At 38.9% G+C, this 12,530-nt stretch overlaps 1 protein-coding gene across 1 annotated transcript; it reads left to right on the forward strand.

The window, feature by feature from the left end:
- The first annotated feature begins 6,646 nt into the window (after positions 1–6,646).
- LOC110449399 lies at positions 6,647–11,423 on the forward strand. Its single transcript, XM_021496252.1, has 2 exons — positions 6,647–6,788; positions 8,183–11,423. Exon 2 carries the CDS (start codon positions 8,773–8,775, stop codon positions 10,516–10,518), a length of 1,746 nt encoding a protein of 581 aa, XP_021351927.1. The 5' UTR covers positions 6,647–6,788; positions 8,183–8,772; the 3' UTR covers positions 10,519–11,423.
- The last annotated feature ends 1,107 nt before the right edge of the window (positions 11,424–12,530 follow it).

Raw genomic sequence — 12,530 nt, forward strand, 5'->3', positions numbered from 1 at the left:
CTTTGCCCCAACGGGGAGACAACCTCTGCTTACACACTTTTAGAACCCTTTTGAACCAGTAACACTACACAGTACAAACCTGGTTTTAATTCCTTTTTACCTCTGACATTGGCAGGAGATATAGAGACGATGTACACTTGTCCACCTGTGCAGGTGATTAGGAAGAATTGATGCAGCTAGGGTTGTTCTACAGAATTCCTGCTGATGATGCTGATTTCGACTTTTCATGTTTAGCGGCCACATGAGCTTATGCCTATTGCTTCAACTGTCGTCTGTTCGTCAACTTTTTCTTTTGAACAACTTTTTCTGGAACTGGATCAGACAAATGACCAGTGAAGCGTATGCACACACAGGTGTAAAATGTGTACGAGTTTTCCACAAAATCGATTGTCGATTTCGGCTACGCTGTAAGCTTTTGTACAATAGTTGTTGTACATAGTATACGCTTACAGCGAATGCACACCTTTGTGTGCATACGCTTCACTGGTCATTTGTCTGATGAAGGTGACAGTGTACATATCGTACTAGTCATCGAAACGTCACATAGAAAATTGTGTTGGTTGTGTAAAAAGAACTTCTCATAATCCATACTTACCAACCTGAAGAAAATGTTTCGAAATATCGATATTTTGCGTTAATACACAGGTTTCGTATTAAAGGGTATTTCAATAGACGCTAGTCTACCATCGTGATCACTTCATGTTCTGTCGACAGTTAAAACATGAGCCCGATACTTGTGATTGGGGCAGTTGATAGAGTCGGATCAAGTAGACTAGATCTAGTATTACAAACTGAAGTTGGTTCTCGCATTACATTTCTAAGTCCAAACGTTAACAGTAATCCTGACAAAACGTGTCCGGGTTGAATCGCAGTCGGGAACCGTCGGCACTTTCCGTAAACGAGAAGTTCTCGTTTACGGAAAATGGCGACGGTTCCCGATTGTCTTGAATCGTTTTAAAACATGTCTTCATTTAAATCACCAATAGTAATCACGTTTGGAGAAATATATTATCCCACAAATGGATTACTAGAGTTTTCTGGTCTGTATATAGATTTAGATTATGCACATGGTATGAACATTGTAAAAAAGTAATGAGCGGAAACGGAACCGGGATGCTGGTCCGGAAATTGAATGTCGGTATTAGCACATTGATATTTCATATATTTATTATATACAGGCAAAAAAGCCTAGAAAATCGCATTGTGATTGAGTTGATACGAGTTCGGATATGTACACACGTATGCATTAAATCCTCAGTCATACATGGCAACGAACAGTAAGGACATGGTCGCCTTTCTTTATTATCGCGAGCTGGCCAGCACGTGAGTGTTAAATGAACTGCATACTGTTGTGCTTTCTGACGTGTTGGTGAAGGTATATATTTCAAAATCAAGAAAAGTATTATTGAAGAGGATATCAACTTAATGTTCGCTTCATTCCAAAAGGTTTGTGCCATCGTAAGGGAAATTTCTCTACATCAATGACACATCCGTTCTGTTGGTTACATTGGCAACATGTCCGTGTAAGACCAGCAAATTCCTATGACGTTGATCTCGTCACTGTTTGTACGCGACAAAATATAATTTTTACACAGTCTCCACACCAAACATGATTCTACACGTTCTTTTCCTGTTTGTCGTCAAGTGTTCTGCCGTTACATTGGAATTCAGGCATGTCACAAAACCGCTATCATGGAGTGATGCTTTTATTTCAGGTCTGTGTACTACGTCACATTTCGTCACAGGTTATGTTGCACCTGAAAGCGTACACGCTAACATTTCGTTAACAGACATTGACGTACCGGAAGCTTGGGTCGGATTGTACGAAATATCGACGAAATTCTTAAAATTTGATGGCTGCTTTATGTTTGAAGAAATTGCCTTAAATGGTGAAAATATTCCGAAAGTTTCATTAAAAGAAGGGGAAGACTCGATTGGCGCCTGTTACTCGTTTTGCAATGAGTCGTTATTTGGGCTATCTATGGACACGTGTTATTGTCTATCGACTTTAAGTCCAAGAAGTTCCGGGCTTTGCAACGTAAATAGTTTTACAGGGATATGGTTTTGTAAGTCACCAGGGGACGGTGTTTGTGGGGGAGGAATGATCCAGCAGACTGGTTTGCGGTGCCTCTGCATGTATCGTGAACGTTCTGTTGGCGCCAAGGTTGATATCCGGGTCCCTGGCAACTGTGTATCTTATGACGTCAGAGGGAGCGAAACCACGCTGGATAATTGTAACACACCAAAACATTTCGTCTGTACAGAAAACACTACACAGCGCAGAGTCGTGTTCCAAAACTTAGAGCATTCATGGTGGAACGCGGCTCTCATGTGTCAAAGTTCAGCGCATGCTTTCGGTAATCGATCCTCAGTTATCCATCATGTGGAATCGCCAAATTCAACTACCGTAGAATCTTATTGGACAAACAAGTTCCGGAAACAATTTTTTTCCTTTGCGTCGCCGGGAAAAGAAGCTAGCTATGTTCAATGTGTCGCTGTCAGAAGTGAATCTGGAGAATTGAATTTTTTTCTTCGAGATTGCTTAGATAAACTTCCGGCACTTTGTTTTTCTGTGAATCAGGAAGTTACATTACCAGTACAGGAGTCCACTTCCGCCTTCTTTTCCTTACCTGACAATGACATCATCGTTGGATCCACTACAATTGGTTATGAAAATAGTTCCACTTCCGGTAGAGTTGGTGTAGTTTATGCTGTGGAAACTTCTAGCAAATGGCCAGTAGTCTACGTGACTCTGGGAATACTTCTTATCATCTTTACAGTTTTAGTTATGTGCTATAGAAAACGGTTCATTAAGACCGCAGCGAAATCACATAAGTCAGAAAAAAATAAACCTCCACCGAAACCGGAAGTGGTCAACAACGCAATCGTTAATACCGGAGAAGCATTGCAAGTACCGACTGTTCCCAAGGATGACATTTTGCAATACGCAGAAGCAGAACATGAACGGTACACTTCGCTTGCACCAGTAGGTAATGCTATTCCAGAGCATGCGTACATGGAAATCGCTGCGGAAAGTAAGGTATCTGTGACAACGACAGATGCATTTCATGAAGAAATCTCCGACTTACAAGCACAACCTGAAGCTGTGGTTGTCAGTTCGAGTACCTTTCCGAATCGTGAGGACGATAGCATGACAGCTAATGAGGAAACGTATAACGAACTCCACGAAAAAGAATCGAAACCGGAAACCATGTATGACCGCACTGGTTACCCGGATGTTCTGTATGACGAAATCGGTGGCGACCCTAGGAAAAGTAAAGCACCCGATGACGCTTTATATGACGTGATAGAAACTCTGAAATGATATAATAATAATAATATTAATTATAATAATATACAACATTTGATATAGGGCAACATCTAGCTGAAATACGCGCTTTTCAATACATAGATATACAATTAATACAATTAGAATATACAAGTTTTGAGGAATTCGCAGGAGTTGCCTTATCAGGCGCTAACTACTAGTCGAATGCCACCTGGCTAATATCTCCCTATGTGTGTATGCCTGCGTGTGTGCTGGAGATGTATTGTGTTCTGTTTGTAGTGGGACCGTGCTTCCAATGGCATCTTTAATAGTGCAACATCCACCCCAGACCATTTTATACTCCACCTGGGTTGTTGGAGTTGTGTGGGCAGGAGAAAAACACTTTCTCTAATATTCCATGCGTGCGACGACTTCGAGGATCGAACCCCGGCCGCCTGCTCGAAAGGCCGAAGTGTTAACCACTCGATCAATCCGCCCATATACAGTTTGTGTGCTTGCTACATGTACAAAGATTGTGTACGTAAATGAAACTTCACGTCGGGAAGTCGTACGCAGCGGATGTTGACTGGGTCGATATCCGGTGACTAGGCAGCTCGGCTTGTTAGATCTGAAGTTCCAGGTTTGAGTACTAATTTAACCTAATGGTGAAAAAGAGACTAAAACCCAAATATATATGTGTACAAGTCTACTTGGATGGACTAGTATAGAATCCTATATAGACACTAAGAAATTGTTGTTCCTAAGTATAGGTTATTATGTAGATTAGATAAGACGAATTTGGCGTCTCGTGTATTCTTTACAAAATATTCTCTCGTTGATATAGAATCTAAATTAAGTTCAAATAGACAAGGGTTCGCAGTTGATATACTAAGAATACTGAAAAAGTATAATTTGTTTGAAGTGTTTAATGATTTTATAACTAACTGTGCTTTTCCGTCTAAATGTATATATGTGGCGTGTGAAAGTAAAGAAGCGTGGCGAGAAAGAATGGCCAATGATGGCGATTATACTAGATTTTCTCTTATCCACGGTCATTTAGTACCAAATGTATTAAGGAGACTGGCATTTAAATTCCCAGCCAAAAGAGAAGCTATACAATATTTCATGAAATTAATTGTAACTATCAGAGAGTGTGAGGGTGAAGAATTATGTCATAAATGTGGCTTTATGTACAGTGATATAGCCACCCATATAGTTCTACAATGTGATTATACAGGAGAGTTCAGAGATAATTTATGGTATGATATTATAAATATAAAAGATATCATGTTTAGTGTGTATTTACATTCCATGTCTGATTATGATCTGTTTCATATCCTCATTGGAGGAAATGAAGAGCATGAGTTGAATTCATCGGAGTTAAATGACTTTCGCATAAAATCTGTAACTTGTATATTCAGAATGTGCAAACTTTACTACAAATGATGTCTTAACCTAAACCTTATAATTTGTCAATTTTAAAATTCTTCCTTTTCCTGTATTTCGTATGATGGTCATCTCTCTTAAGTAACTTAAGATAAGTTAAGGAGCGTTTAGACGCAAGGGGGAGTTAACTCCAGCGTAACCCTTACTTTACAATACAATTTATCTTTTGAATTTCAGTTTATATATTGTCATGCAACATGTACGTTACTTTGTCAATTTTCAATGAATGCATTTATGTATTGTTCTGTTTGTGAATCTTCGATTCGGAGGAAATAAAGAGCATAATAGTGCAACATCCACCCCAGACCATGTTATACTCCACCTGGGTTGTTGGAGTTGTGTGGGCAGGAGGAAACACTTTCTCTGATATTCCATGCGTGTGACGACTTCGAGGATCGAACCCCGGCCGCCTGCTTGGAAGGCCAAAGTGTTAACAACACGACCAATCCGCCCGTATACAATTTGTGTGCAACGTACAAAGTTTGTGTACGTAAAGGAAACTTTATGTCGGGAAGTCGTACGCAGCGGATGTTGACAGGGTCGATATCCGGTGACTAGGCAGCTCGGCTTGTTAGATCTGAAGTTCCGGGTTTGAGTACTAATTTAACCTAATGTTGTTTCTTTTCAAAATCACAAATTGCTATTGTGAACAAAACGGTGAAAAAGAAAATTAGACCGCAAATCGAAAACGGGAGTTACCCGTATTTGCAGTTATATTTAGTATCAATGCAGTTATTGCTTTTTCTCGTGACTCTCACGTGGTCAATAACGTATACTTCATAGTAACTTCGAACTGCTATAATTAGGGATTGAACGCCATTTTTCAATGTTCATACCGGTATGAACGCAAGTCAGCTTTATCCATACCCTCAGAAGCCCGCTTGGTATATACTTTTTTAACACATCATTTCATTGTACCTGTATATATGAGCTAGCAATATATCTTGATATTGTATATAGTTTGTAACATATCAATACAATTTGAGAATGGAATACATTTCGCTTTATTGTGTATCAACCGTGCAAGTCTGTAATATACAAGAAGACTAGTCCGTGTTGCGGTATAGGTGTAGCGTATAGTATAATTAGATTAATAATATTAAAATAGATTTATTACTAACTTGAAAAATAACGTGACAAGTAGTATTTTTCAACACGGAATACGGTAATTATTTTATACCAAATACGGTAATAATTTGTATACCAAATACGGTAATTATTTATTTTTATACCAAATACAGTAATATTGTATTATATTAAATAAGGTGATACTTTCCGGTGTCGCACGTGATACTCATTTCCGGTACCTCGAGCCACGGATATGGAATTTACGTTATCATTGTCACTAAATCTTTCACGCATGCGTACTAGAGATTATTATATGATAAAGTAGCATTGTAAGGACCCCAGACGACAACGTTGACCAGAGCAAAAGATAATGTATATAGATAAACATATAGACCGACTCAGCCCTTCCCAGACACATAGCTATTGTCATATGTCCAATTGGCCTTGTAAACTCTGCCCAGGGCCATTTCCGACCTCCGCGTATCTCGTTGACCCGTGACCAACCAATCGGTGTCCGGCGTTTCGGTCCACTTGACAAAAGAATTGTCAACTTATAAAGACAGGTAGTGATACATTTTATCGACTATGTAGGTATAAATATACACTTTCCAAGCAAAAAATCTTCTTTTACTCTTCAACATCAACAATTTCGGATAAAAAAAATCAAAAAAGATGTGGACGAATTTTGAAGACAGATGAGGAAAATCGGATTTGAAAATATGACTTAAATGTTGGTTGAGCTGACTTAGTAAGAGTGATAGTTTTAGGAGTATTTAATTTTCAGAAACGACTGGGAAATCTATATTAGCTCCGGTGTGTACTTGTACGACCAGGTTCGTAACTGTTATGACTTGGAAGAAAAAATAGATTTTTATGTCTTGCTCACTGGTATATCGTTGAATTCAAACGGCGAAGCAGACTCTGTGATTGAAATTTCAACATCAGATCTAAGATCTAAAGGACCTCTAGGACCCTGATATCTTATTGCAGAGACCTATATAGAAATGTAAGTATCTACCTATTGTGTTTTTACTACAGTACATTCTGGCAGGGATGTGTAGTACACATCCCTGATTCTGGTAGTGCTGTGTATTGTTATACGTTAATACATAGAGGGCACCATAATTGATACTTCATCATAAACTATCACGTTTGCTGTACAGTCTAATTTGTGATTCATTTCATTTCTAATCTTACAGTGACGTTTCTACTTTGTAAGTCTTTAGGCTTTATATCAAAGGGTCAGTTTAACAGTCCGTATGTGTTATTGTAATCATAACGAAATTGAATGTTTGTGGTATTCTCCAGTAAAATGTGTTTTCTTCGTGAAATTGTTTTAGCCTTGCCTCCTTTTTCACATTCAGGAGACATAATGATGTCACGTAACACTGGTATTGTGATGTCAATATTAATTAAGTAGACATGATCAGTTAAAAAAACACCATACGTATTATCATAACGGGTACAAAAGGGAAGCAAGTTATAACGAAATAATGAGCCATGGTGAGACTTTGGGGTGGTCGGGTGGTCGGGTAGCGCAGTGGATAACGCATTTCACCGTGGCGGCCGGGGTTCGATTCCCCGATCGGACGTGAACAGATTTTGGGTTACCTGCCCGAACATTTTGGTTTTCTGCGGGTTTCCTCCCACAATGAGAGCTGGGCCAACAAGAGTGATTAATATAAGTTGAAATAACTTGCTTCATAATTATTGTAAAATAATTAAAGTATATTTATGTAACTTACATTGGCTGGTATTTGAATATAATGAAAAAATGTTGTTTTTGTAATAGTACTATAACAGGAATCCTTCATAGACAGGTGTCAGTTTGGACAGGTTCAAATGTCATATATTGCACAGGTTCCCTGTATAAAATACAGATGTACAGATGTTTTAGATTTGAGGAGTAGTCTTGCTTAAGTCCGGAGGAGCTTGGGCTGGGATGTGGAGAGGGTGTGGGTGGGTGTGTGTGTCAATCGATGTCAACACTTTTGTCAAAGATCGTAGGTTTAGATTGTTGCACGTTATCGTCAAATAGTAGAAAGATATGTAAAGCATTTGTTTGAAATGCAATGTAACGTATAGAAATGTAACATCTCACAACATATGGTACGCTGTATGAAAAGTGCGCGTGAAATGTAACATCACAATAAAAAAATCGGATTTGTTTAAGGAATTTCTTTTTCTGTTTATACAATATTGAACAAAGCTTGTGATAGGTAAGATTTTATTTCATTTCAACGGTTTTGACAAATTCTGAAATTTTACCTTTGATTGGTTATGTAGGTGCCTGCGGACTTAAGAATTTATTTCGATGCCTTTAATTACAGTACCTTTAAGGCGTTATTGAAATACATCTATGTATGTTACAAAGTAAGTAAGTACACATTTATATTGTAGGTTTGATGGTCACTCATCGGAAACTTGACACTGGACACAGGATGGCCACATAATCTGTCACTTCCGCCTGTCCCGGACAAGCTACAGATTGTCTATGACGTTAGAAACAATCATAGGATATCTGAAATAGTGAGATGGCTGTGTGTACGAACGGTGGTCCAGTTCGTGAACAGCTGTAACCGTTTAACAATTTTGGTGTTTGGCGTAATCACCCCCACCACTAAAAGACGTATGGAAGCTCGTAGAAATTTAATATGTGATTGACAAGGAACCAACCCCCACTATAGACGTTTGGAAGTTCTTTAAATATTTGTCGTTATATGGAAAATGTTAACCTGTCTCAGACGCCCGGAAGTAAACTGGTGTGGAGATTTTCATTCAATTACGATGTGTTGTGACTAAATGTAAGTACATATGCACCGGAAACAGTCATACACGTGCACAATTTCATGGTACCCAAGGAGTCTTGACTGTCTTGAAGACACAAAGACCTTACGGCACTCCTACACGAGGTTTTTATCATCGTATACTTGGTCGATATTAACATTCACTCACACTATATTTCATGCAAGGAACATTTTGTTTGATCGATGAATTCTCATAATTTGCTCATATTAATGACGAAAACAGCTATTTTTCCGAACGGGATTATGTTGGTAGTAGCAATATTCTTTCTACTCTTTAACACGTGTTACGGTGTCGTTGTACATTTCACCGAGGTAACGCCACCGTTGTCATGGGATGAAGCGTTTCTCTCCGGTAAGTGTCACATCCAGAGTGACGTCACTGGTGACGTAGACTCGAACAGTGTGAATTTCAATCACGCACTTGACAACGTCACAGAGGCATGGGTGGGAATGTTCGCCTTCTCATCGGATACACTTTTATTTGAAAGTTGTCGAGTATATACAGCGGAAAATATTCTCGCTGGATCAACAGGCCATTTTGTATTTGATAATCAGACTGATGTTTTGGGGTCGTGCTACCGTTTTTGTAACTCCTCTAGGTTTGGACTCTCAAACGACACGTGCTTTTGTCTCGAAGATGACCTTGACCTCTATCACCCTTCGATTTTAGAAGGAACTATGTGTCAGTCGGGCTATGAGGCACTGTGCGGTTCAGGGCCGACGCTCTTTACGAGCATCTCCATCATTTTACTTTGTACTTACAGACCTGTAAACGTCTCGGTCAGCCGCACTGGACTCGGGGACTGTGCTACATACAACACAGCAAGTCGGCAAACAAACATGGTGGATTGCGCCCTCAAAAAGGACTATGTGTGTGATGAAGTGGGAAAAAACAAACAAAAAATCATTCCTAGCGAAACAGAGAGCGGATGGTGGGAGGCAGCTCGGAAATGTACCGAACTAAGGTCTTTCTTTGGTAACGAAACCTCTCTGACTCGTTATGTTGAGTCGTCCAGTACAACTTTTGATTCTTACTGGACAAACGTTTTCCGCAGAACATCGTTCTCGTTTGAGTCACCGGGGGAAGTGGAACACGGGCGTTGCGTTGCCGTTCGAAATAACTCAGGAATCTTCACGTTATTTGTACAGGCGTGCAATTTGTCTCTACCAGCCCTTTGTAGCACCGTAAACACAAAAACTCCAACGCCTCTGAGTGATGTCACCACTTTGGTCAAAACGGATGTTACAACGCCTACGCGTGACGTCACAGGCGCTCCTATAGTTCGTCTCGGTGAAACAGAACCAGTCTTGTGGCCTCTGGCTTTCGTTGCTGTGGGCATTGTTCTCATCGTTGTCGTTTCCGTGATATTATACCACAAGAAACGAGTCTCTACTAGGGAAATGAAATCATCTAAACTGATAAAACACATGAGCTACGGTTCAAGACTGGCAAAACCGGAAACCAATCAAGGGTTTAAATCGGGAAATGCATTGTCATACGAGACGAGCTTCATTGAAACGGAACCAAATCATGTTTCTAAAACAAAAACTGAAACCCTTTCAGTTTCATCCAACAATGACACAACAGAGAGTAAACAAGTTAATACGACTGGCGCAGAAACACCACCAGACGACATCTATAACGAACTCAACGAGAAGAAAACGGACGATCAAACCGATGATATCTACGATCACACACGTGACATAAACGTACGTGACGATACATACGATGGCTTCCGCCGTTCGGACTCTCTCGGGAATAACGGAACGGCTGATTGCTTGGAATATGATACTATGGCTAACATTAAAGCTCAAAGCACTGGGAACAGTAACATTTACGATTCGTGTCTTGACAAGCGCACGACGAATGCGGAAGTGACCGATTTTAATGAATATGATTCTATGGCCAATATCAATGCAGAGAAATAAGTGTTAAATAATTTATGAATGTTGTATACATTCGGAACCTTTCTGAAAAGCGACCAATTAGTCCCTGGGATCGAATTTCTGAACATTAATACGCAACCAATGCTCCACACAGATTGAAATGAATACAAATATCTCGTTAACTTTAATGGTGACAACGAATTGAAATGAATACAAATATATCGTTAACTTTAATGGTAACAACGAATTGAAATGAACACAAATATCTCGTTAACTTTAATGGTGACAACGAATTGAAATGAATACAAATATCTCGTTAACTTTAATGGTGAAAACGAACTGAAATGAATACAAATATCTCGTTAACTTTAATGGTGAAAACGAATTGAAATGAATACAAATATCTCGTTAAGTTTAATGGTGACAACGAACTGAAATGAATACAAATATCTCGTTAACTTAAATGGTGAAAACGAATTGAAATAAATACAAATATCTCGTTAACTTTAATGGTGACAACGAATTGAAATGAATACAAATATCTCGTTAACTTTAATGGTGAAAACGAATTGAAATGAATACAAATATCTCGTTAACCTTAATGGTGACAACGAATTGAAATGAAACGGTCGGACACATCGACTTTAGCTCAACGTAACATGTCGATAGTGGTAACGCGTACATCAGCTTCGTTACAGAGCAAATCGTTTTTTATCAAATTTATCCGATTATCCTTGCATCGTGTATAAATCATAAAAACATTTTATAGTCTTCGTCGTAACCGGATTTCTGTCTTTATACTAACTACCATGATTAATAAAGATTGATCTTTTCTCTTTGCTTCTATTGTTACTATATATATATTGTGATACGTATCGTATCGTGATTACAAATTCCTGATACGTATCGTATCGTCATGTTAATGTATCGTTGCAATTTTAGTACGTACACTTGTGGAGGTAGCTAGTCTGGAGGCATAGGACCAGTAGTTAGAGATTGATGAGACAGCTGTGTATTCCTTAAGTCGTATTGATGGTTAAAATATACATAAATATATTATAAAACGCATTTGAATGGTTTATTCTAGCTAGATAGGGCGCCATATTAAATGTATGATAGCATAATAATGTTGCGGAACTGGACTGGGTCGATCTTTGGCGACCAGATAGCTCAATTGATAGTACGACCTTCTAGAGTTCGGAGGGTCCCGGGTTCGAACTCTTGTCTGGTCGTGAATTTTCCCGTTCCTATTACAATGCTATGCACACACGTGGAGTTACTTAGTCTGGTGGCATAGGATAAGGTGGATTCCGTGGAATCCTGAAATTGTTTTCATTGTATAAAATGTGAATTTCTAAATTACAAAATGCTATATGAAATGAATAATGCGATATGAATCAATTCAAACGGAAACGTGCACCTGTAATTTAATTTGAAATTAGAAAGATATCTCCATTAGTATTTTTGCTTCAAATTAGAAGCATTTATTTTTCAATTAAGTGACACATACACTCGCCCACACACAACATGTCGAGTAGATATTAACGTAACAATTGACCTAAGGGTGGGGGACAATCGGGAACCGTCGGTACTTTTCGTAAACGATAAAATAAATTCTCTCTCGTTCACGGAAAGTGCCGACGGTTCCCGATTGGGTGAGGGATTAACTTCATTTTGGTAGATTTCAACCCACAATGAGGCATTATGACAAAACAAAACTGTTGGATGGTTTTCATTTACCATTAAGCCAGCTTTCTACTACACTAAAGTCTATTCTTATTTTGACTTTAATTGACAGTAACTGATATTTCGTCTTCAGATTATTACCTGCTAAATCAGTTAATACTACCGAGCACACATGAGAAATGAAGTTCATTGAACGGAACTTTTCCCTAACGAGTTGGGCGTCAATAGTTATATATCTCTTAGAGTAGAAACGATTTAACGCTAGATTAGCTATGTACACAGAGGCCTTATTGTGTAACTGTTGGTATGTTTAGACCTTCCCTGATGTGCAGAGTAATGTTCTACATTTAAGGGGTTTACATAAACCC

This window comes from Mizuhopecten yessoensis, unplaced genomic scaffold, assembly GCF_002113885.1.
Source record: "Mizuhopecten yessoensis strain PY_sf001 unplaced genomic scaffold, ASM211388v2 scaffold4599, whole genome shotgun sequence".
NCBI classification, from domain to species: domain Eukaryota; kingdom Metazoa; phylum Mollusca; class Bivalvia; order Pectinida; family Pectinidae; genus Mizuhopecten; species Mizuhopecten yessoensis.

Coding starts and splice junctions, on each gene's coding strand:
- LOC110449399 (XM_021496252.1), top strand. CDS start 8,773: ATGAATTCTCATAATTTGCTCATATTAATGACGAAAACAGCTATTTTT.